General features: G+C 36.2%; 8 protein-coding genes across 8 annotated transcripts; 3 read left to right on the top strand and 5 right to left on the bottom strand.

Moving 5' to 3' along the window:
* The first annotated feature begins 611 nt into the window (after positions 1–611).
* MONOS_7313 (uncharacterized protein) lies at positions 612–1,586 on the top strand. Its single transcript, XM_067877627.1, has one exon. It carries the CDS (start codon positions 638–640, stop codon positions 1,250–1,252), a length of 615 nt encoding a protein of 204 aa, XP_067734968.1. The 5' UTR covers positions 612–637; the 3' UTR covers positions 1,253–1,586.
* On the bottom strand, positions 1,531–2,331 carry MONOS_7314 (uncharacterized protein; the record flags this gene model as incomplete). Its single annotated transcript, XM_067877628.1, has 2 exons — positions 1,531–1,830; positions 1,989–2,331. 2 exons carry the CDS (start codon positions 2,329–2,331, stop codon positions 1,715–1,717), a joined length of 459 nt encoding a protein of 152 aa, XP_067734967.1. The 3' UTR covers positions 1,531–1,714.
* Positions 2,332–3,100: 769 nt separating this feature from the next.
* MONOS_7315 (Rab14) lies at positions 3,101–4,413 on the top strand. Its single transcript, XM_067877629.1, has 6 exons — positions 3,101–3,154; positions 3,219–3,272; positions 3,340–3,428; positions 3,498–3,523; positions 3,595–3,657; positions 3,718–4,413. Exons 1-6 carry the CDS (start codon positions 3,109–3,111, stop codon positions 4,127–4,129), a joined length of 690 nt encoding a protein of 229 aa, XP_067734966.1. The 5' UTR covers positions 3,101–3,108; the 3' UTR covers positions 4,130–4,413.
* A 61-nt stretch (positions 4,414–4,474) lies between these two features.
* MONOS_18549 (putative UAA transporter family) lies at positions 4,475–6,153 on the bottom strand. The gene is made up of 8 exons (XM_067871578.1): positions 6,030–6,153; positions 5,873–5,964; positions 5,638–5,808; positions 5,414–5,586; positions 5,278–5,348; positions 5,138–5,199; positions 4,914–5,086; positions 4,475–4,863 (listed from the first exon to the last, which is right to left on the bottom strand). Exons 1-8 carry the CDS (start codon positions 6,119–6,121, stop codon positions 4,726–4,728), a joined length of 972 nt encoding a protein of 323 aa, XP_067734965.1. The 5' UTR covers positions 6,122–6,153; the 3' UTR covers positions 4,475–4,725.
* Positions 6,154–6,328: 175 nt separating this feature from the next.
* On the bottom strand, positions 6,329–7,815 carry MONOS_7316 (uncharacterized protein; the record flags this gene model as incomplete). Its single annotated transcript, XM_067877630.1, has 3 exons — positions 6,329–6,480; positions 6,634–6,858; positions 6,972–7,815. 3 exons carry the CDS (start codon positions 7,813–7,815, stop codon positions 6,329–6,331), a joined length of 1,221 nt encoding a protein of 406 aa, XP_067734964.1.
* Positions 7,816–7,984: 169 nt separating this feature from the next.
* On the bottom strand, positions 7,985–10,427 carry MONOS_7317 (putative telomerase reverse transcriptase; the record flags this gene model as incomplete). The annotated part of the gene is made up of 5 exons (XM_067877631.1): positions 9,484–10,427; positions 8,884–9,359; positions 8,497–8,721; positions 8,185–8,334; positions 7,985–8,020 (listed from the first exon to the last, which is right to left on the bottom strand). The coding sequence occupies exons 1-5, from the start codon at positions 10,397–10,399 to the stop codon at positions 7,985–7,987; spliced, it is 1,803 nt and encodes a 600-aa protein (XP_067734963.1). The 5' UTR covers positions 10,400–10,427.
* Positions 10,428–10,483: 56 nt separating this feature from the next.
* Positions 10,484–22,125, bottom strand: MONOS_7318 (uncharacterized protein; the record flags this gene model as incomplete). The annotated part of the gene is made up of 8 exons (XM_067877632.1): positions 10,484–10,864; positions 10,973–16,984; positions 17,565–20,397; positions 20,505–20,571; positions 20,864–21,116; positions 21,330–21,547; positions 21,723–22,018; positions 22,113–22,125. The coding sequence occupies 8 exons, from the start codon at positions 22,123–22,125 to the stop codon at positions 10,705–10,707; spliced, it is 9,852 nt and encodes a 3,283-aa protein (XP_067734962.1). The 3' UTR covers positions 10,484–10,704.
* Positions 22,126–22,735: 610 nt separating this feature from the next.
* MONOS_7319 (putative Uncharacterized protein family (UPF0193)) lies at positions 22,736–23,953 on the top strand. Its single transcript, XM_067877633.1, has 7 exons — positions 22,736–22,879; positions 22,942–23,023; positions 23,080–23,247; positions 23,303–23,449; positions 23,533–23,633; positions 23,688–23,766; positions 23,832–23,953. The coding sequence occupies exons 1-6, from the start codon at positions 22,856–22,858 to the stop codon at positions 23,760–23,762; spliced, it is 597 nt and encodes a 198-aa protein (XP_067734961.1). The 5' UTR covers positions 22,736–22,855; the 3' UTR covers positions 23,763–23,766; positions 23,832–23,953.
* The last annotated feature ends 469 nt before the right edge of the window (positions 23,954–24,422 follow it).

Below are 24,422 nucleotides of genomic sequence, written 5' to 3'. Positions count from 1 at the left end.
GAACAAAAGCTTGATCATTTAGGACCAAATTCCTGCATAAAAAAATTATTAAAAAAATTAGTTCCATTCATTTTCTGATGACATATCATCTTTTATCTTTGATTTTCAATCAAAAAACAAAAAAAATTTTTTTTTAAAAAGAGAAAAAATAAAGAAAGAAAAAATTTGAATGGATCAATGTTCGAAAAAGCAAAAAGAAAAAAAAAAAAAAAAAAAAAAAAAAAAAAAAAAAAAAAAAAAACAGTTCATCTGAAATTTATGTCTGAATTTATTTTTTTCTATTTTCAAGTTTCTAAAAATATTAAAATTAAAATCTTCATTTCAAGAAATCTTAAAAAAGATTCGTCCCATTCATGTGTTGCAGATATTTTATTAAAATTCAAATAATGCCTTAAATATATATATTTTCCGACAGTTTTATAATTCATGTCAATAAACCTCCATTTTTGAAATAATTGTTTTTGAAAAGTTCATCATTTGTTTGACTGATTGTTGCGTAAATATTCCACAGCAACATCATTTTAAGTTCATAGAAGTTATAAAAGAACATTTTATAACATCGCACATTCATTTCTTTTTTTCCTCAACTTTCTTCAAAATTGATCAAACACATTATTTAATACAAATAATAGATTGCATGACACAACCTATGACTCAAGGTCAAATGGCTCCTTATGGCCAAATGCCATACGGTCAACCTTACGTTCCTCAAGGACAAGTAGTATATTCACCAGCACAACCAATGATGGCTGCTCCTGGATTTCAGCCAATGCCGCAAATTGGTCCAAATCTTTTTGATCCACGAACGTATGAAGGTATCCAATGGTCTGATTCCATTGCACATACAGTTTCTGGAGGTGTTCCCGCTTGGGGAAAAGGGCAATTTGAGTCGACAATGGCTTATCTTGCATGGTTTGCTGCATGTTTTGGTTTTTCAGGAATGCAGCGAATTTATCTCGGAGATATGGTAATGGGAGTACTTTATTGCTTAACGGGAGGATTTTGTGGTATTGGACAGTGGATTGATCTTTGCCTTTTAAGTGGAATGATTGATGATAAAAATGGAGAGATAATGAATGCTGTAAGGTCAAAAATGGTTGCTCAGTCAAATGTTCAACCTCAAGTTGTAGTGCAAATGGGACAACCTGGAATTGCAACTCAAGGAGCATATCAAGTTCCAGGATATTCTCCACCAACACAAATGAGTGCAGATAATGTAATGGCTGAACCTCCGAATTCAGTTTCAAAATAAAATTACCTACACCGAACAGTTTTGTGATGCAGGAATATTTCTTTCTTTTTTTAATGAACGAAAAATTTATGTTATCGTTCATACAGAGGTTTTTTATAGCTTTTCATACATATGGAAGATTTTGTGATTTATTTTTTACATGTCTCTTTTAACTGTTTAACTTTTATCTTTATTAAATTTCTTCTAAGTGATCTTTGTGATTATAACACATATTCACATTTATAATTATTTTTAAATTGTCCTCTGTAACTTTTAAATGTAAAGATTTATTTTTGATATAACTGTTTTCTTGCTAGATAACAGAGCATTAAATATATATTATAAATATTTGAAAGTTTGACAGTCATTCCTGAAAAAATTTAGAATAACAACAAACTAAATATTAAGTAAGAAAATACCCAGAAAACAGTAATTCGAAGGAGTAATAGAAATCATTTATTGAAAAGTCAACAGATGGGTGCATTATTGCAATTTTGGACGCTTGTCGAAGAAAAACTCTCCAATAACAACAATGATGCGTGGAATAAAAGACACAGGAAGATTGTGGCCAACAAAACCATCTCTATGAATCGGCCAATCTAAATTATCATAAACAAACAATATCGAAACAAAAAAAGAAAAAGCAAAGAAAAAATCAATTATAATAAAAGCATTTGAAACACTTTATAAATAAGAAATTATGAAGCAATACAAAATTATGAAAATAATCATCTCCAAGAAATCTTTTCCAACATACCATCTATTTCCCCTTCAGAAATCTTGAATAAATCACTCCTTTCTGCTAATCCTCTTCGAGACTCATCATTCGAACCAGTAACTTTTCGATAGCGTTGAGGAAGAGTAATAAGTTCAGCCTTTTCTGTTACAAGAAAAGCAAGAGCTACCCAAATGAAGCACAGAGTCTTCCCAAATAAATGAGAAGCCAACATATTTCCAAATTCTCCGGTAACCAACTTTGAAAAAAGCAATGTCAGAAACGTTTGAACAGTTCCAAACCCCATGAAGTATCCCCAATTTTTTTCGCAAAATACGAACATATCCATCACGTCCATTGAACAAGGCAATCTAATATTCTTCATTCCCTCGTTTCCTACAAGTTTCCAATTATTTGAAAAACAAATAAAAGCCGAATAAATACACTGAAGGGGTATTGAAACAATAAATCCAATATAAGGAATGCTTCCAATCAAAATATTTTGAAATATAATTGCAATTGTTGGAGCAAGAATCATGCCAATATCAACGAACATATAATACAACTTCATAATTGAATTATTGCCTTTGGTAGTGTGAAGGCGAGTGTATTGTGGAATGTATGAAGGAACATTACAAAGAATAGGTGATTCCTTTCGAAGGATAGAAGAAAGTTTCTTACACAAAACAGATGAAGTTAATGCCAAAACAACCACATAAGGAATTGCAATAAACAGTAAATAAACTATTGAGGGCGATAGAAAAGAAAAATGTTTATATATCCCTTATGCATTATGGTAAAAATTTGAACAGTAAAAGGAAAAATCAAATAAAAATAAAAATACTTCAAATTTGGAAAACCTTCTCCATAATCAACAAAATAATTTTTTGGATTATATGCGTTGTTGATATGTTTTGCGATTGACCCAAATATTGTAAGCATTGACAATAGTGATATTATTAAAACAGCAAAAAATTGTTTTCCTCGAAGACATAGCCCAATAAACTTCTTTAGGTTCAAAGAATCTTTGACTCCTGACCACCATAAACTTCTTATTTTCCCAAACCATTTCCAAAAATATTTTTTATTTAAAGATGCTGGCATTTTTCTTTTTTTCTCTTTATATTTTTGAAAACAAAGTTAAGGGTAGTACCATACTAAGATGGCGTACCCAGACGGAGCTATCCACCTCAAATTTATAGTTATAGGTGAGTTATTATAAGAAAAAATCAGTTTAGTTTGATTGAAAACAATATGCTTTTTATTTTTTAGGTGAGCAAAGCTGTGGAAAAACAGCATTAATGAGAAGATTTACAGAACAACGATGTGTGCATTTAATGTTTATTGATTTCAAGTTTAAACAAAATCTTTTAATTCATTATATAAAATATAGTTTATTCTAAAGCACCACCAACGCTTACAGTCGATGTTACCAATAAAGCTATAATTGTTGAAAATACAAATGTTGTCCTTCACATTGCAGTTTGCATTTAGTGAATGATTATTTTATATGAAAGAGAACTAATATTTTTTTAAATGAATGATAATTAGGATACAGCTGGCCAAGAGAGATTTCGGTTTTTGTTTTTAATTAAATATTTAGATTTTCTTAACATTAATTATTCTTTAAAATCTTTATGAACGAAAGTGCCGTTACGAAGTCATATTATCGAGGCAGTGCGGCTGTAGTTTTAGTTTTTGATATCACACAGTTTGCAAAATTTAAATGGAGCAATTATTATATCAAACATTAATTTGATACTTTTTAAAGGCACACTACTTTTGAAAATCTTGGAGTTTGGCTAACTGACATAGAAAACCTAACAGATGTTGGAACTGTATGTGCGCTTGTTGGCAACAAACTTGATCTTCAAGCAAACAGGCAAGTGTCCTTTGGAGAAGCACAAGCGTTTGCCATTGAGAATCGAATGACTTATTTTGAGACTTCAGCCAAAACAGGTCTAAATGTGGATTCTGTATTTCTCACTCTTACAAACATGATCGTAAAGAGAGTTAAAGGAGGAGAAATGAGATTAAGAGGTGATAAGAGCGATAGTGTAGTTGTTATTGGAAAGGGATCAGATGATGATGAAGACGAAGATGATGATGAGGACGACGATGAAAGAAGGCGGAGGAGAGATGAAAGGATAAAAAAGCAAAATGAAGACAGCTGCTCATGTTGATGTTATTTATAAATGGAGGAGTTAACTTGAATTTGAATTTGGTTCGAGAGGTTCATTTCACTACACATTCAGTTCTAGCTATTCTTTACTAACTGCTGTTTCAACTTTTGTTTTTGAATGCCAACGTTGGCTTTTTCTTTTCTCTTTTTTTAGCACTTTTGTCATCAAACTTATATAAGTTTAGAGGAGGGCATCGTTCTTTGTGAATGATACTTTTATTTATGATATTTTTTTGCCATATCAAATATTTAGAAAAAGCGTATTGAAAATTGACCAAAAAGTTCGAAGCTTCAAAAAATTTTTGCAAAAATTTCAACTTCAACATTTCAAAAATGTGAGAATTATAATTGTGATTGAATGCTTTTAACATGTTGTTATCAAAAACTAAAAGTGAGTTGAATTATAAAAAATGTTATTCATCAAAAGATTCTAATATTAGTAAACAAACGCTCAAAATAAGTTGTCTGTTCAAATTAAAATAAATATTTATTTTCAATCCGAATATTTCAATTCAACAAAAATAACATTATTGCCTTTTCGTTGTGCCTTAAAGCAAGGCTTTGCAAAAGCACAAACAAATTCATACTTTATGCTGATTATTTTTCTCTGTTTCTGTTCTTGGTCTCTGCATTTCCTGCAAGGAATACACAAGTCAAAACAATCGTAATTCCGCAAGCTTGCTGTATAGTTACCGAATGACCAAACAGAACAATTGAAATTATTAAAGATATGCACTTTGAAAGAGAGGAATTATTTGAAGTTCAGAAAATCTAAAAATACACACTCTTCGTAAAGAAGCAACTACATTTTTCCAAAATATTCCATATTTTCGCTTCAGAGAAGCCAAGAAAAACTGAGACAATGTGTGATGACAACTAATAATTATAATTGGAACAAGTTCTTGCAAGTTTGTTAAGGTAGATATCACTTGTTTGATGTCACCTAAAGTTATAATAACTACAAAAAATTAATAATAACACGAAAATATATGATTTATAAAATACATACGTATACTCGTACAACATAAAGCAAAAAGCGAATTCCAAAATAGAGCTACTGGAGTTGATTGCCTTTTATGACCAACAATTTATTAATAACAAACAAAACATCATATTTATCTGAATAATCAAACAATAGCATTGTCATACAATGAGCGAAGGAGCAACATTTGATGTTGATCATAAAAACAACCTAAATTTATGGAAACAAAAATGAGAGACTACATAATATGAGTTGTTGATTATTTTTTTAACAAAATCAGAATGATAAATGAAGAATGCATACAGCTCCTTTAATCGAGAAGTTTTCCAGAAGACCAGGCGCAGAACCAATAGGAAGCAAAACAACAACCAATCCAATAAACATTACAAATGAAATTATTATTTCATATTTTTTAAACGACTTTTTACTATTTCCAGAAGACTGGAAAGTTGTAATTATAATCGAAGCAGGAATTGCTAATATTATAAATAAATCTAATAGGGCAAACAACAAAAATAATGACATACCAAAAAGTATTTTTGCAGATGAAAAAATGATTTTGAGAGGATAAGAGATATATTGCAATGAATAATGAGAAAACAACGTTGAAGAGGATTCATAAAACCCAGATAGGAATGCATGTTTCAACTCTTCTGATGAAAGAGTAAATTTTCGATTTTTTCGAAGTGTGATCATCGCTAATAACAAGTTTAAAAAATGAAAATTATTTTTAACTTGTTAATATTAATAACAATAACAAACAAAATCCATATATGATACATGACACTATATTATTCACAAACGGAAGAAGAAAAACATTTAAAAAGATCTTTTTCCCTTTGCATCGCGAAAGACTTTACAATTATTTGTGAAAAAATGATTTCTCGGAAATAGATGTGTATATTGGAGAAATGCATACAATCTTTCAAAAAAATATGAATATGTTACAGATATGCAAAGTGCAACGATAGAATGGAAAATGAATGAAAAAATATTCCTGGGGGAACGCATTTCGCCTCCATTCATCTATCATAAAATATGATGGGTGAGATAAATCAATTCGAGAACTGTTCCCATTCATGTTCGTTATCATTTGCTGGATTAACTGGGTTAGTGATTGCTTGTAAGAAAATAATTCTTTTTAAAACACTGTTTGAAAAATCAAAAAATTTGAAAACAATTAATTTAACTTTTTTTCAAAGTTCAAAAAAAACTATTTCACTTAGCGTTTTGCTGGCGAAGATAAAAATTTAAATAAAACGAAACGAAATTTTCAAATACGTCTGCTGTGAAATAACTATTCAGCTGATATTTCCTTATTGTCTTTTTCATAACTTCTAAGCAATTCGTAATTATTGAATCACATATATCTGATTAACAAAAATACAAAAAAAAAAAAATGACGCAACACAAATTCAGTGTAAATAGAAAAACTTCTTTGTCAAACGAAATAAAATAAAGAATTTGCAATCAATATAACATTTTCTTTTTCATACATTTTGTTATTTCTCAATTATTCAAACCTTCAACAAGATGCTTCCGCTTCCATTTCAATGAACGAATTAGCGCTGCAGTTTTTGTTGAGATAACAAACAGCATCGCCTTCACGTTATGCACAACACGACTATAAGAATTGATAGTGGCATCTAGAAGAAGAGGATTGAAGAGCAGAGACAGTTGCGTCGTCAGTGTCGAAAGGAATGTTGCAACTGGGCGCCGACCAGGGCGAGTGTAATACGACAGAACAGCTTCACAGAGCAAGCGAATAAAATACATTCACACACAAATCAGATATAGCAAATACAAAATGAAATTAATTAAAAATAACTTTAAAGAAAAAAAAAAAAAACGCAATACCAACCTCGAGCTTTTAATGAATGCTGATCCTTTTGCCATTCCAACGTCTTGCTGTTCAGCACCAATCCACACCATTTGATAGAATATTTTGAATGCATTTTTGGCTGCCTATGACTTCTGCTTTTGAATTTTCCATTCGACAGATTTGTTGAAAGCGAATTCAGTGCATTTGAACAGTGTGCTGCTGAAGATGTCGAGAATCCTCTTTGCGATTCACCTGAAATCCAAGACTGTGTCAATGGAAGATGGAAAGGCGAAAGAAAGATCGGCATTTGTTCTTGTGAAGCAGCCGGGGCCTGAACAGAAGGTGAACACGAGCAATTCGAAAGAACATCGCCACATTCACCTTCTGTCCGAGATGCATAGGAAGCATTTGTCATTTGGCTCATCCCAAACATTTTCAGGAAGTTCGCAGCAACATCGCTGGACGATGTCTGCAGCGACGACAGAAGCTGGCTGACGATTGTGCCTCCTTCCTGACTCTGCCCGAAGAAGCGCGTGGGAGACGAAGGCGGACCAGCAGCTGCCCTGAACTTGTTCTTGTTGATGGACAGCCCCCACTTCTTGAGGGTGCTGTTGGCTGTGCTGAGGCGCGTGAAGAAGAACAGATAGAAAAGCGGGTTGTCTGTGATGACAAGATAGTCGTCCACCAGCCGCGCCACAAAAGTCGATCCGCCGCCGAATGTTGTCAACGGGGTGCTTTCGTTTGTACCCAGCATCGCATTCCACTCTTTCTCCCACTCGCGCTCCATAAATGCCAAATAGAGATTGCAGAAGAGCGTGGAAAGGCAGGAGCCCTGATGCACACCATCAGTCGTCGTGAAATAGGCATACTTCATCGATGACATTGATGATGAATTGGACGAATTTGGTTCTTTAGACTTTTCTGAAGAAGCTGAAGAGTTAATTTTCTTTGAATCTTCCTTTTCCTTTTTTTCTTCTGCTGGCTTTGATTGATTGGAGGTTGATGCTTTTGAAACAGAAACAGGAAGTCTGATGGTGTGGTTGTTTATGTGCTCATGTATAATAGATAGAGTTAGAAAAGGTGTGTATCTACAAATAAATAAAAAGAAATTGGATAAAAAAGTTAAGAAAAATTAAGAAAAATCAAGAATGAAATAAAAAGTGACTGAGAGAAACTGTTTGGAGCAACAGAAATATGAAAAGAAGAATTGATGTTAAGGATGTTAATTAGAAACTTTGTAAAACAAAAATACCTTTTTCACAAATGAACAACTATTTGCTGAGAAATACGGATTGCGTGGAGTCACAAAAGCAGATTCTGTTTGTGATTCGCCAGAAGCTGTCGACGGAATAATCTGCACACATTTCAATGCAGATGTGTTTGTTCTCTTAACGGAAAATGTCTAAACATGAGCAACATACAAAACATTCATGAAAAACACATTAATTGCAACAATAAAAACACTCCTTCATGCATCATTCATTTGTCTTCTGTTAAATAAAAATTACAAATACAATTTATTTCTAAAAAAAAAAGCAAAGCGCCTTTTCATTGCCCAGCATACGTGCTTTATGATGGAATCAAGTAATCCCATCAGTCTCGTTCGTTGGATGTGATCGAATGCTCCTTCGATGTCAGCTGTGAGAACTCCAAAACGATGTTTTCTTCTCTTTTTGAAGGAGTAAAGACCTGTTTTTGGATTAACCAGTGTCTTGTAGAAGGGAAGAACACGCGAATAAAGCTCAGTAATTCCAAAAAGAGATGCACCAAAAAGTTGAGGATTTGCCTTCTGTTTTATAAAATAAATCAAAAATGTGAAGAATACACACAAATGTTTTGTAGTGAAAAATTATAAAGCATTTTAGAAAAGAGGAGTTATTTGAAAGATAAAATGGTTGAAAATAATGATAAATAAGAACAATCTTATGATGCCTGATGAAATAAGTCATACCCGAACATGAGTGAGTATATAAAAGCAATCTTGAACTTGATATTGCATTCGCTGAGAAAGTTCAAATGTTTGCCATTTCACTTTGTTTTTGATGTTTTCTTCTTCTTTTGATAACGTTCTTCGAATCCATGGAGCTTTACCTTGATTTTGGTCACAATTGGATTTTCCTTCATATTCTTTCTCTCCTTCCTTCTTTTTCATTGAAGAGTAGCAACCCATTCCAGTGCGCTTTGATGCTGGTATATTTTCATTCCACAACATCTCTTCCTCTTTCTCTTCCAACGATTGAATGTCACAATCGCCCAAAAGTGCTCCAAATGCCTTGAAAAAAGGATCCTGCGAATCAAAGCAAGAAGCAGGACTGATTTCACCGATTGTTCTTGGTCTCCCAACAATTTGTGCATTTCCATGATTCAAACCCAGCAGCATGTTTCGCTTCGTAATGTAACTCTGAGAAAACAGTTTGGCTACTCCATCTTCAGTCATATGCACACCATTCAAACAATTGAACGATTAATGGAATAAAAATAGTTTTAAAAACAATATTCACAAAATTTAAATCAACAAGACGGCATATGTTACAACTAAGTGAATTCATACTATGTTGAATTATCAGCCGCATTCCAGTTTTCTTTGGAACAAAACGTGTTCTCAGAACTGATACTAATGATGATATTCTTGTATTAATTGCAGTTTCTTCTCTGCACTTGGCTTCAAAAGGAGGAGTTGGAAGCGAACTGGTCACAAGTTTTAGTCCATCTTTTTTCTGAAGGTTATCAATTGAAGTTTCTTGATGTTGAAGCCATTGGTCGAGCATGTAATAATACAATCTATTTCCTTCTTTACCTCGTTCTGTGATATAGAAAAAATGTCTCAGTAGAGGATAAACAATTTCAAGTGTGAAAAATGAATAAAGAGATGTTGCAAATTGCTGGAAGTCGATGTCACATGATTTTGTCGAATTTGATGGAGGAGGTAAAGAGTTACGATAAGGATTTGTTTTGATTCCGCTTAACATATCTGTAAGTTGCATTGTTTCAAAGTATGATAAACCTAGCAATTGCTTGAGATTCAAGAAATACTGATCTCTATTTTTGGTTGAACCAAAAAGCTTTGCTGGAACAAGTCGCTTCAGAAGAATACACAAAAAATGATGAACTTGTCGCTTGTTTAAAGGTTTTAGTTGGGCAGGTACATTTTTTTTATCGAAAAATTGAGTATAAATAAGCTTAAAAGGGCAATGGTCTCTTCTTTTTAAAAGCTGCAAAAAAGAACCAGCAAGACGAGAGTAAAAGCAATTAAAACTATTTGTATGATCAGGGTCCTCTTGCTTACAATGAACTATTGACTTGGAAAGATCGGTTGCATCTTTTATAGTTGAAGAAAACTGAGACAAAATCGGAAGTGAATTATTGCTTCGCTTTCGTTCAAATGTGCAAGTTGAATGCATTACTGTTCTCAAGGAAAGCATGTGCGTAATAGGCGAAAGCACTTTCGTGTTTCTGTCATGCTCCATTAAATTGGAGACTGAACATAGCACGATTGAGGGCTTGATCAAAATTCTGTTCATTTATTAAATAAACAAAATCGTTAAATATTCTTAAAACTTTCAAAAACATAATATTCGATGAGAGGTGAAGATGCCTTAACAAAAAATAAAACTCTTACGAATTCCTTTTTCGAAATTTCAAATAATTGAAAAAATGTGACTTTACTCCCGAAAGGTGAAAAACCAAAAACAAAGACAATAATTATAATAACAATAACAACAAAAAGAAAACGGCAAAAATATTTCACAATTTATAAAACATGACAGGTACATCAATCAACGCAAATAACCACACAACGATTGATAAGTGGTTGCCTGTATATCTGTTGTGACCTAAGGTCGACAATAGAAAAGTGGCAAAGCTCAATGCAGCCAGTTTGGGAAGCGATGAAATGCAAAGAGCAGCTGAGCTTCTGGGCTCGATTAAGTTCGCTATGGAATTATATTATTATTTTTTAAAATAAACAGTTAAATTAAGAATAAAAAAGAAATTCGTAAATGAATTCATTTCGAAAAACAATTAAAAAAAATGCAGCATACCCCAAAAGAATGTCATTTTCCAGGCACAGAACAGGAGGATAAAAAGTATTATTGAATAGGCGATGCCTTTGGCCTTCGCTCCATTCGCTTTGCTGAATGCTTTCTGTGTTTGAAAGCAGCGATGGAACAATTGAACAAGAACTCATTGAAGCTTCAGGATTTTCGATAAGTTGAGAAGGATTGTCAGAAACAGAAACAGAAACAGAAACAGAAGAAGAAGAAGAAGAAGAAGAAGAAGAAGGAAATAGAAGCAGTTGATCCACTGAGGATTGGGCAAATAAAGGAGCAATGGCAGAAGAATGGAGCTCAGAAGAAAATAAAGGAGCGTCATCAGCAGCATCAACAGATACATTATGAGCAGATGAGATGGAATCAGAGGAAGGAAGAAGAGGAGAAGATGAGATCACATTGGAAGCAGCAGAGGAATAAGGCGATGCTGTCGAAGGCCGTTCTTCTTCTGGAAGTGGCGATGGAGTGAGTGAAGGGACAGGAGTGAGAGAGCGATGGGCAGAAGAGATGAGGTCCATGCGGCAGGAAGGAGAAGGGATGGCAGGAAATGACAGACGGCTGTGTGAGTGTGAAGGAGAAAGCTGAGCGAAAGAAGGATGAAGAACATCAGAAGCAGCAGAAGCAGCAGAATGGGAAGAAATTGGAGAATAAATTGGATGAGAAGGCTGCTGAGAAGTTGCGTCTGATTCAGATGAATGCACATTTTGAGGCAAATTAGACATGTCCACAGAAGGAGAAGAAGATGTTGAAGAAGATGATATTGCAAAAGGAGGAGGAGAAGTAGTTGAAGAGATAGCTTTGCCAGAAGAGGAAGAGGAAGAGGAAGAAGATGAAGCTGAAGAATTTATCGAGGAAGATGAAGCAGATGCGTTTTCCGAAAAAACAGAATGATTTCCAACATTTTGCTGAGGATTTTCTGTTTGTGCTTCGCTCTCCTTTTCTGTCTGCTCGTCGAATGCTTCTTCAGATTCCGAGTATTCTTCGTATTCTGACTCATACTCACTTTCATATCCGTCTTCTTTCACTGGATTCTTCACAGTGAGATGATTTGAAGATGAGCCATCTTTTTCTTTTCTCTCATCGTCAATGCGCTTTTCTTTGAATTCTTTTAATGTTTGAGTGTTACTTCTGTTATGTGCGCTTTCGTCTGATTTTCCTTTCTTTTCAACATTTTGTGATACCTCATTTGGCAATGAATGAACAGATATGACTCCACCATGCTGCTCTTGTTTCATGTCAACACCCTCTTCATTTCCTCCTTCTTCCTCTTTTTCTCCTTTTCTCCTCTTTGTGTTCATCTCCTCCTGCTCCACGTCCACATACTCCTCCAACAGTACTGGAGACGGAGTTGAGTCCACAGACACCACAGAAGGCGACTTTGACTGAGAGGGAACAGGCGAGCTGGCATCGCTCACCCGACACGAAATGAGGCAGAATGAGTCTGAGCGGCGTGATCTGCCTTCTTTCTGTGGGCTGTCTGTCTCTCTCTCTGTCTCTGTTTCTCCAATGTTGCTGTATCTGCTTCTGGGAGACGCAAACGGCACTGGCCGCTTCACCGTCAAGCGATCTATCCGTCTCCTTGAGATAAGTTCTTCTCTTTCTCTCTTCTTCTCTTCTCGTATCTTCTTTCGATTTGCAATCATCTGCTTTTCCCGTGCTGAAATCAATGCTACAAGACGAAGATGCTTTTCATGTGCTTTCTTTCTGTTTTCTTTGATCTTCTCTTCTTTCTCCTTTTCAGCTGCCTCTTCCTCTGCTCTCTGTGCAATCACATCATCATCCTCTTCCACATCCCACAGCAGGCAATCTTCGTCCATCGAAGCACAGCCAAATCTGAGGTCATTCACATCAGAAGGCAGAACAGCAGGTGGAATGGATGAAAGAGAAGTGTTGTGCAGAATGGGAGAGGCAGCCAGCGGATGAGAATGAAACAGTTGACTCGAAGAGGTCTCACCAGTCGGAGACAAAAGAGTCAAATTGGATGTTTGCTCAAAGGAATGATCGATTGCTTGTGGAAATGCTGATTGAATGAATTGTTCATAATTCTCATTTTCACTCGTCTGATCAAAAGGCGGAGGTGTCAAAACTGGTGGAAGCGAAATGGCTTTCAGATTTGTTGAAGAAGAAGAAGAAGAAGAAGCAGAAGAAGAAGATGATAACGAGGAGGAAGAAGAAGTTGTTGTAAGCGCTCCAAAAGAAGAAGCGAAAGAGGATGAAAAGCAGGAAGGTTTTTCTGGAATTGGCTGGGCAATTAAAAAAGGCTCAAAAGAAGAATGAAGAGGAATCTTTGCAGCAGAAGAATAAGGCCTGAAAATAAACGAAGAAGTTGACTGTGCATTTTCATCTCCAGATGCCAATGTTTTTGCAGGCAAAGAAGAAGAAGAAGAAGAAGAAGCAAAATCAGTAAAAGAATCAACCGAATTGTGCAGTTGTGGAGTTTCATCTGAAGAAAACAGGAAAGCAGACTCATTGTTTGTGTCAGCTGTTGATGCGATTGAATTCAATGGCTGTCTGATTGATGGCTGCTTCTGTGCTGCAATTGAGTTCTGTCTATCTTCAGATGCAAAAGAGACATCGTCTACAAGAAAAGAGGGAAGGGGAAGCATATTCTGCGAACACGATGAAATTGGATCTTCAACATGAAGGATCAAAAGAGGAGGTGGTTTGCTTCTTTTCCTCTTTCTGCCTTTCTTCTCGCTGAACAAAGGCGATTTCCTTTTTCTTGGCTTCTTCTCTTGAAACTTCCATTTAAACGAAACATGTTTTGTTTCGCTCTCTTCGTCTTCGTATTCGCTTTCTTCCTCTTCTTCCTCTTCTTCTTCGTTCTCTTTGCTGCTTTTCAATCTATTTGTGGAGATGATCTCAATTTGCACTGTGAACACTTCGTTTCTCCTGACAAAGCGAGGCATGCTGAACATCACAACAACAGGAGGAGGAGAATAGAGTGACAGGGCTGTTGAGAAGAGGGACTGGAGATGGACTTGCTCAGACGAAGACGAATCAGAAGGAGAGGAAGAGGAAGAAGAATGTGTCTTCTCTTGATTGGCGTGTGAATTCAAAGAAAGAGGAAAAGAAACATTTTCATGAGAGTCAGAAAAAGGCAGCACAGACGAAGAAGAAAGACAAGAACTGAGCGAAGAAGCAAACAGATCATCCAAAGGCGAAGGAGACAGAAGAGATGGCGGATGCTGATGAGATGTGTTGTGTTCGTCTGAAAATGTGGTGGGAAACAGAATATCACGAGCATATGGATGAGAAGAGGAAGAGGAAGAGGAAGAGGAAGAAGAAGAAGAAGTTGATGATAATTTTATGGAATGTGTCTGATTTGATTCAGAAAGAGCAGAAGTGTCTGAGTGAAGTGGTGCGTGCGATGAATGAATGCATCCGCTCAACAACACAGACGATGAATAAGTTCGAGTGATCTCATCACTCAAAATTCCAAAAGTTGCATTTTCAGCAAATTCATCTGTGGTTGAAGAAGAAGGAAAGAAAGAGGAAGGGTCAAAAGAGGAAGAAGAAATAGATGATGATGATATGTCACAATTCTGTGTGTCAAAGCAATGGTCATCAAAAAGAGGAGACCAAGCGACACAGACATCGATTGGAAGAGAGACAAGTGGAATGGAACAGCTGAAGAACGAGCGATGAAGTTTTTGTGAAGTTGGCAGGAGATTTGAGATAGATGAACTGACATTCAAACATCGAGAAGAAGAAAGTGGCTGACAAACATCTGCTGATTGAAAAGGAGCAATTTGACTCTGTTTGAAATCAGATGTTTGTTCTTTGAGATCAAAGGGGTACATTTCAGATGCAGTCAGTTCAGAAAAAAGTGTCTTTGATACAAAAAGAGGTAGAGAAGATGCGTTCTGTTCAGATGAAGTGCCATTCTGCCTTGGAGAAGGCAGACGCCTCATCGATGACTCAAAAGCGCTCTCTGTAGATTGCAGTGGTTGTGTGTGAGGCAGAAAAAAGGAAGGAGAAATGTTGTGTGAACTGCTCTGCTGTGAAGGCTGGCGCTGATAGAGAGAAGGGACAGTGTTTGAGGATGAGGTGAAGGAAGGAATGAACGAAAGACGCGTCTGAAGTGTAGGCGGCATTTGGTGTGCAGGAGGCAACTGCTGAGGCTGCTGCTGAGGTTGCAACGGTGTCTGTGCAACAAAAATAGGTGAGGTGGAATGAGAGTACTTTGGCAGAGGAGAAAGGAGACGAATGGGCGAGGAAGGATTTCTGGGGGAAGACGGCGATGTGATTGAGATGTCGACAGATGAGTCGTTGATCGAAGTGGCAGAAGCGAAGAACGAGGAAGAAGGTGACTGAGAAGGTGAGAGATCAACAGAAGATGCAGTTGCTGCATGTCTACCAGCATAAGAGGATGTGTTTTTTGTTGTGTCATTCACAGAAAGATGTTTGTGTTTGTAGTAACTTGACTCAGAGCGGCGGGGAAGAATGCGGAAAGAATGCGGCTTTTTAGAAGGCTTAGCAGGAGGATTGAGGGGAGGCTGTGTTTGAGGGGAGCTTGTGCTTGCAATAGAAAACGAAGGGCGATGAGAAGATGCGACAGAAGATGAGCGACGAGGCAGTGAAGGAGAAGGAATAAGGGCAGGGAGTGGAGACGCTGATGGGTTGGCAGCTGAAGAAGAGGCAGAAATAGAGTTGGTTGACCGTGAAGAAGAAGAAGAAGAAGAAGACGATGATGATGACGATGACATAGGTGATGAACCAGGATATGCCTGCGAGATAGTGGCTGGGACAGACATTGGTGGAGTGATGGAAGAATGGCGAGAAGAAGGTGTAGCAGCAGAAGAAATGGATTTCGCCATGTCAGGCGATGATGCCTCGTCCATCAAGTCGTCGAGCACAGACGCTGCAGACACAGCAGAAGTAAATGGGCCTGCAGCAGGCGAGTGAGGAGAGGAGAAAAGCTTCAGTTCTGAGCGTGCTAAAGATGATCGAGGCGATTGGTGAATCATTCCAAGTTCATCTGCATAGCACTCATTGCGCAACGGCTTCGTCCATTCATCAGCTGAAAGTGAGGTGCTCATCTTGTATATAACAGCAACCTCGCTATTTGGACGGATGATAAAGGGAAGGTGTGTTGCTTGTGTTGAATTAGCACTTAAAATGAAAGAGAGATTCAGTTGAGGAATTGTCGACAACAGAAGTGAATGAACCAAAATCGAGAGTGTTGGATGAACATTTCGACAAATAATATTTACCAAAAATGAAGACGATGTGGAGAAATACTTTGAAGATTGCAGTTGAATAGCTGACAAAGGAAAATTTGAATTTCCGCCTGGATCTTTTTGCAATTGATATAAAAAACCTCGTTTTGATTCAAATGGAACTGGAGGTGGAATAAAAAGATTAAGCGGGACCAATCCTTCAACAACGAAATTTATTGTTTCAGTGTAGCATCTGCTGTTCGACGGACCTTCGACAATTGAATCCAGTGATGCATCAAACTGTTGATTTTCATTTAACATAAAGTCTTCCTCTCGCCTTATACGTTGAAAAGTGATGGAAATACGAAAACGTCCACCATCCTTTTGATTTGATAGCGGAACCTTCCCTCGAACAAGTAGGCAAATTGAATCTATTTCATGCAAAAATTCAGATTTTATGAGACAATTTTCAGTGCACAACAGATCTTTGTCCTGTTGTTCAATTTCTGGATTTTTCTTATTAGATGCTTCTACTGTGCATGCTGATGGCACGAATGACAAATAATCTGGAAAAATTTCATTTGGATGAAGCTTTGATAAACGATTATTGTTATCAAAAGCTTGATTTCGTTCAATAGAACTAATCGTTGTGGAAACAAATGTCGAATGGGTTCCAAATACACCCCTTTTATTGTACGTCTCAGCAATTTGAAAGATAACATAAAATTGAATTTGTTCTCCAGGAATAACAAATCTTCGATTTGGAAGCTTCAGGTCAATGCGTGCATTTTTTGTAACTTTTCCGTTCGGAAGAAAAAACACTGGGGGTGCGGCATCCGTACTGAAATAAATATCAGTCATTCGTACAATTGTTTAATCAAAAATCAAAGAATTTGCTATATCTCATAGATATTATGGCTTCATGGTGTTATTCTTTCTTTTCATGTTTAAAAAGTTTTAATAGAATATTTGTGATATTGAAACAATTATTAACAAGCTTTAGTTTTTATTTTTGTAATTGTTTGCATTTTTCTTGTGGAAATGCTATTTCCCATTTTGATTAAGTGTTTGGTAAACTGCGAAATAATTGATTTATTTGTCTATTGATTATTCATAAAATTTGTCATGCCTTTTAAAAAAAAAACATGAACAAAATTGTATTAAAAAAAATTGTGCATCATGTGAAATGAAAAATTAAAAAAAAAAGCTGGCTATTTTCAGATATTTATATAATGAATACTTTTTCTAATGGAATGTTCAATAAAATAATTGGAATTTAACTATTAAAAAGAGAGAAAAGTTTGCTTTGCCTTTTTTCAGGAAGCGATTGCCATAAGCCAGCTAAAATATCAGTTGATAAACAACTTCTAATTTTCTTAAGCATCATCTGGAATTTTGTATCTGTCGTTGGAGAAACAAACTTTGTCATTGTAATTTGCATCAATATTTTCACCAGTTTAATCATTGCGCCTGTTGCAGCTGAGTCAGTCGACGGAATAAGCTGACCAGCAGCAATGCTCTGCCTGCAGCGCTCAGCCACGTCAGGTGCACCGCCAAACACGATTGGATCGTTTGTTTCAATCAAGTTGCAGAGCAAGTCGTGGCAGAACACAGCCTCTTCGTCATCATGCACCAGCGGCAGCGAGTCAAACCACATTCTGAGGCATTCTTTCGCATCGACCTCGCCTCTTGGCAGGTTCTGCTTCTGGTACTGTGCAATCACAGCCAGGCACGAAACAGCAGTGTCGCGTGCCAAATAAGGAACAGGTGGATCGTCATTCTCCAAATCAACCTCACGCTCGGCTAATGTCCCGCTGTCTGCATCTTCATCCTCATCTTCGTCCACAATCTTCATGTTCACCACATCCACCACTTTCTTCAGCGACTCAGCTGCAAATGGAGAAAATGATGCACCACCATATTTTGCGCCTGCCAAAATGCCTGCAACAGCATTCTGTCTTGTCGAGTGCTCCTTCACAACGACCTCTTCTGTGACAGTAGCAAACCGCAAAAAGTGTGGCATATAGCTCGGTGTACGTGCAGCTCCTGATGCTCCCAAAAGAGCAATGCATTTTGCCATCAAATAAAGCCCGGCTGTTCTGTCTGATTCATTTATGATAATCTCTTTCGCTGCAGCTGGAGAAGAGAATGTCGAAGGATCGTCTCCAGGAACAGGGACAAAGCGCGGATTCTTCGGGGGTGGAAGTTCAGGCAAGTTGATGAGCTGGTAGATAACAGGCTCGATGGTAACATATCCAGGGAAGAATCCTTCTCCAAAGCATTCCATGAGATTTGAGAACAATGTAACAGCATTATTCAGCATTTCACATTCTCTCGAATATTCATCCAGTTCTTTCTCGTCGTTGGCTCCCATCTCGACTTCGCCATCCCTTATGACATACTTTCTCATCTTCGCCTTCCTTTCCAGTGTTGCTTGCAAGAACAGCAAGCACTGCTGTGTCACAATGCCCAAATGAAATGGATTACTTCCTGCGGGAATCGAAGTGTCAAACGAGAGAGTCATTCCTGGGAGTGGCTGTGCAATTGCAGCAGACGTTGTCGATAGAATAAATGGAGATTTGCGAGTTGCATAGCTTGAAGAAGCAGGGTTGAGAAGAGGTCCAATATAATCAAGCGAATTCATGAGGGAGTCTGCCAATCCTTTTCGAATTATTTGCGGGATTGTGTCGTTAGTGGATGTTATCAAAGGCATAACAACAGCAAACAATCTGCAGAAAATAATCACAGGATGGTAGTTCACTGAAATGTCAGGCAAAGGTGGAAGAGGTAATTTCTCTCCAGGCTGTGCAGCTGAGGCAAGCATTGGTGCCAACTTGTCGGGATGCAACTCCGATTTGCTGTTTTGAGGCGACAGAGCAGCGATGCAACTTGCCACAATCTCAGCAGCCGAATCCGCTGCAGCTGCTGTCATCTGATCCGATGCTTCGAACCCAAGTATTTTGAAAGCCATTTCCAACGTCTGCGGAATGAAGGGCGCATAATACGGCCCCACAGCAACAATGATTGATGAAAGAGTCTCCATTGCTCGCTCTCTTTCATTCAGCGCATTTTGCGCCACTTGACGCTGCTGGTTAAGGTTGATGGTCTCGTTGTCGAATGCATCTCCACCAGAAAATGTCGCAGCGGTTGCTCTCGCAGCACTTGCCTCAATTGCAGATTCAGTTTCAGTAAAGTCCTTTTTGGCTGAGTCCAACAAAATAGGCACGGTGCTGTTCAAAAGATGGGCAAATCGTCCCCCCAGCAGCGATGCCAAAGTGGGCCACACCGATCGAATTGATACAAGTCGGGAGTCGTCTGCCGCATTGTGCACAACTGCAACAGGAGCAGTTGAGTTCGATGGCACTGTAGACGAAGAGGCAGAAACTGCAGTTTGCGCTCCTGTTACCGCAGAGCTCTGAACAGCAATACGGAAGATCTTGAAGATAACCTCAGTGAAGGCAATGATGTGGGAGCCAGCGCGCTCTTTCCCCATTGTGTTCAGCAGCGATGCCAGAGCCTCGATAGCATGTGCCTGGAATTTTCGGTCTTCGTTGGTGTCCACCTTCTCCACATCCACCACTTGGAAGAGGGGCTGCCCCAAAACTTGAAAGAACGGGATGATTGCAGTCTCGGCAGAGTCAATTGTCGCGACCATCGCCTGAATGGCAATCACACGCTCGTCACTTTCTGGAGATCTGATTTCTCTCGTAAGCGTCTCAAGGATCTTTCCCAGTTCTGGTGCCAATTTAACTGTCTCAGAATTCTCTGCAATGTCGATGAAGCATCTTAAAGCCAATGCACGAATAGTCTTAGCAGCAGCCAGTTGTGGAGAAGTGAGAATTGAAGAAAGAAATTCGACTGATCGATGAAGGAAGTTCTTTTTCATGGTGAAATCTCGCCCAATGTCACGAATCAGTGCGGCAAGAAGATGGATGGCCGATGACAGCACACGCGGAGAGGAAGACGTGGTTGTTGTTGAGACATCGCGTGGAAGCACAAGATGGTCAAGAGAATGTGGATTCCCTGCTAATCCAATGTCTGTTGACGATTCCGCTGGAAGAGCAGGCATGTCTGTTTGTAAGCTTTTCATCACCATCTCCAATAGACTTTCGTAGTGCACGGTTCGGAATACATTGCTAGCTCCTTCGACAACAGCCGTGAGGGCTAGCAAGCCAATCACACGCATTCGGGAGCAAGGAGATGCTGCTGCTTCTTGGATCTTTGGCATCATCGTCTTCATAACATATTTTCCACCTGGAAATTGAAGATAATCAAAAAAATAAGAAAAACGAAATTAACATTTTTGATATGAATGAGCAAAATAATGAATGCATTGCTATTATTAATCGATAAATACGAACCAAGCGATTTGGAGACTGAATCAAGAAATGCAACCACTCTTTCAATTGTTTCATCTGGATCGTCATACTATTTCAGAAGCAGCAAAAGCACATAAATAATCAAGCAATTTCAAAGTTAGCACCAAATACAAAAACAAAAGTAGATTTGAAAATCCAAAAAAAATAAAAATAAAAAATAAAAAATAAAAAATAAAATAAAATAAAATTAAATAAAAAAAAGTCTTTTTTAAAAGAAAAAGAAGAGAAGAGAAAGAAAAGTATTTCAATTGAACGTTAAAACATAAATTATTCATGTTATTTCATTAAGTGACTTATAAAAAAAAGTAATAGCAAAAGGCATGACAGTATTCTCAGCATACATCATCATTAACTGCCCATTTTGGATCTTCCTTAAAGTGATACATCATTGTCAAGCATATTTGAGTGAAAGAAGATCCGAACTCTTCCCACTTTTTAAACTGCTTTTTCAGAGAGCTGCAGAGCACAATCACAAACTCAAGTGCGATATTTCGCAATTGGAGCATGTAATCACGAGACGAAGCTGGAAGGAGTGTAGGCGGAGAAGCACCTGAAGGGAGTGGAGGAAATATCCAGTCAATCGACTCAAACGTTCTAATAGAAAGAGGGGGAAAAGCATCGTGTGTCCAAATAAATGAAAGAAAAGAAAAAGTTACTCATAAGATAAAAACATGCAGGACATTGAAAAATTGTGAAATAAACAGATCAATTCAAAAAATGGAAAGTATTTATCTGACTTCTCTCGACGCTCTTTCATATTCAGAGGAAAGATATTATTAAATGGAAGTTTTTCTCTATTGAGCATACCCAAGCTGTATTTTTCCTGCTGACTTTTGAAGAGCCTCTGCGCAGTCCGATGCGTGAATTGCAGTCTCACACACAGTTGCAATATGCTCCATTCCTGTTACATAGTCTGCTATATTCTTTGCAAAAAATGAAGGCCTCCTATCAATAATGTCTATCATGTGCTTTATGATCTCAATTGATCTTTCATAATCTCCACTCGAAAGTGTTACCATCAAAATCTGAAATATGTGAAATAATCAAAATGAATTGTAGTTTAATGGCACGTGTATGCAAACGAGCATATGAAAAAAAAAAAAAAAAAAGAAATGAAAAAATGAAAAGAAAAGAAAAACACACACGCAAAAAAAATTAATTAAAATAAAATATAAATTTGTTCAATAAAGAATTGCACGCCTGTATCATTGAAGGAGCTAAATTTTGAAATTGAGAAACAACTTCTTCTGTTTTTTCCATTGCCGAAAGAATAGAAGCAGTTGAAATAATTGCTGCATGCTTAACTTTTATGCTACTTTGATCATTCAACGCTTTCATCAAAATTTGAGAAAGAGGGCCAACAAGTGTTGAGAAATAATCATGTTGTTTTTCTGCAACATTTGCCAAGAGAAGAATGGCACCTTCACGAATTTTTTCATTTTGATTTTCGGCCCAACTACCAATTGATTGCATTATGCCATATCTTCTGGATTGATCTTTTGAAAAAACATTTACAAACATGAATAAAGTTGAATAAATAGATTATTAAATCAAATAGATAATGAAATTACTGCGTTTTATAATACGTACCATCACACATCATTGCGAGAAAATCTCCAAAGGCATCGACAATCTGCACAAAAAAAGAATTATCAGCTGGAGGATTTAAAAATATTGAAGTTAATTCTTTCTCAATGAAAATCAAAGTATCTCCATTCACTTTCCTCAATATTGAATTATTAGGATCATCAACTGAAATTTTTCTTCCTAAATGCACAGCAGCAAAAGATAAAAGCTTCATTTTTAATGCAAAATGTTTACAAATACGATAAAAAACAAAGACTTCGCATACAGACGGATCTAAAGTTGATTTTAAAACTTGGGTTAGCATTTGCATATATATATCAGGTGATTGCTCACAAAGCTTCAAAAGAAATTGTAAAGATCCAACTCTATCTTTTTCTTCACTTGAATAAATATTCTTAAGATGCTGCTGAAAAGCTTCTAAAGTTATTTGTGACATCTTTTTAAAATTTGAAAACAAATCAGCTTTGAAGCTTTCAAAAGTTTAAAAGATAATTTAAATGAATTTAAATAATACTATTACGGTTAACAAAGTCGAATGTTATCGTAGATTTGATGCACAAAATATTTGTTGGAAAAAAAAGGAAATTTTCTTTTGAGAAGCTCAAATATTTGAAAAAGCTTGACCCATATCAAAATATATTTGAAGAACTATTTTGATTTTTAGTGGAAAGCTTTGGTTTTTTTTAAAAGCAAAATAATAGAATTGAAATTATTATCAAATAGTTCTTTTGATATTGTAAATTGAAATGTCTCGTCCTTTATCATCAGATGTGTGATATTTAAAAGATATATGTGAATTTTCATGTTATTGGTTGCATAAAACATTTGAAAGACCAAAACACTTGTTGATTCTCTTATTCGAAAATCTGGACTGACAGAATTTCAAAAGAAAACATTAATGAAAGAAATGAGAGGTTTCTTTTAAATTATTGATAATAATATTAATTGAATGTTGCGAATGTAAATAAAGAGAGTGGTTCACTACCAACTGATGTTCCTCCCACAACACGATATATTCCTCCTCCTCCTAGAGAAGTTCATTATACTCCTCTTCCTCACTTTCAGCCAAAACGAAGCAGGGAGGCAATATTGAAAGCGACCGATAATTACAAGCCTGAACAACCTTTGTCTGGGATTGGTGCGTCCGTGCATTTATTCTTTTAAAATATTTGTTTGAAACACATTTTTATAAGGACCTGACAGAGACGAAGAAAGTCGAAGATTAGCAACTGCAATGGAAAAAAAATCTGGCCAAGTTCCTCTTATAGGGCACACATCATTTGTTAAAAAAGATAATCCAAAAGAAGAAGCTCCTCAATATGAATCGAGATTTGAGGAAGGTGTGAATGTCATGCGATTTTGTAGTTTCTTTGAATTATAATTTAATGATTCACAAAATAATTTTCAAACGGTAACGATTCAGTGTTGAATGAAATAAAAGAGCGTCGTGAGTTTTTGGAAGATATGAGAAAACTTGGAAAGGGAAAAGAAATGGAGCCTATAATTGATTCCCAGATATCTGAGGTTTTTTTTTTCTATTCAATTTTGTTTTTAATATTTCAATGGTTATATTTAAAGTTAATGATTGAATTAGAATCTATTCACAAATCCGATGTTGAGAGAATTACAGGAAAGAAAAAAAAGAAAAAATAGTAATGTATCTTTTTTCTTCAAAACTCATTTTTGGCATTGATAATTTTATCATTGTTATATTTAATCTAGGTCTTCAATTTGAACTGCTTAAAAATAGAATTTTAAAAAATTATTTCCGGAAAACAATTTTTGAATGAAAAGATTTTTTCAAAAAAGAAAAAAGGAAAAGAAAAAACTTCAAATGAGCAATTTAAACATATGCGATTTACTAATTTTTGACTGAGAATTATACGTTTCTGAAGGACTTGACAAAAAAAAATCTGTAAATTGGAGAAAATTTAAAAGAAATTTCCTCTTCAAAGATAAACAAAAAATTAAGAACAATCATTAACAATTATTTCTTAAATTCAAAAAATAGAATGTTTTATTCAAATAAAGTCTTATTAATATTTTTGAGAAATGAGAATCAATTTTGGAATTTTGAGACTTCAGTGAATGAAGTCAACTCGCTGAAGTCTGTCTAATTCATTGAAATCATACGTGGAAAACAACTTGACGAAACATTTTGCATATTCTCTCTCTCTCTCTCCCTCACTCTCGCTCACACACTCTCTCTCCTTTATTTATTTATTTATTTATTTAATTTTAGTTTTTTATTTTTTATTTTATTTTATTTTATTTTATTTTATTTAATTTTTTATTTTTTTATTATTTATTATT

The sequence above is a fragment of the Monocercomonoides exilis genome, assembly GCF_001643675.1.
Source record: "Monocercomonoides exilis strain PA203 chromosome Unknown scaffold4-2303458, whole genome shotgun sequence".
Lineage (NCBI taxonomy): Eukaryota > Preaxostyla > Oxymonadida > Polymastigidae > Monocercomonoides > Monocercomonoides exilis.
The sequence above is the reverse complement of the archived record's forward strand: the minus strand, read 5'-3'. Positions and strand labels throughout refer to the sequence as shown.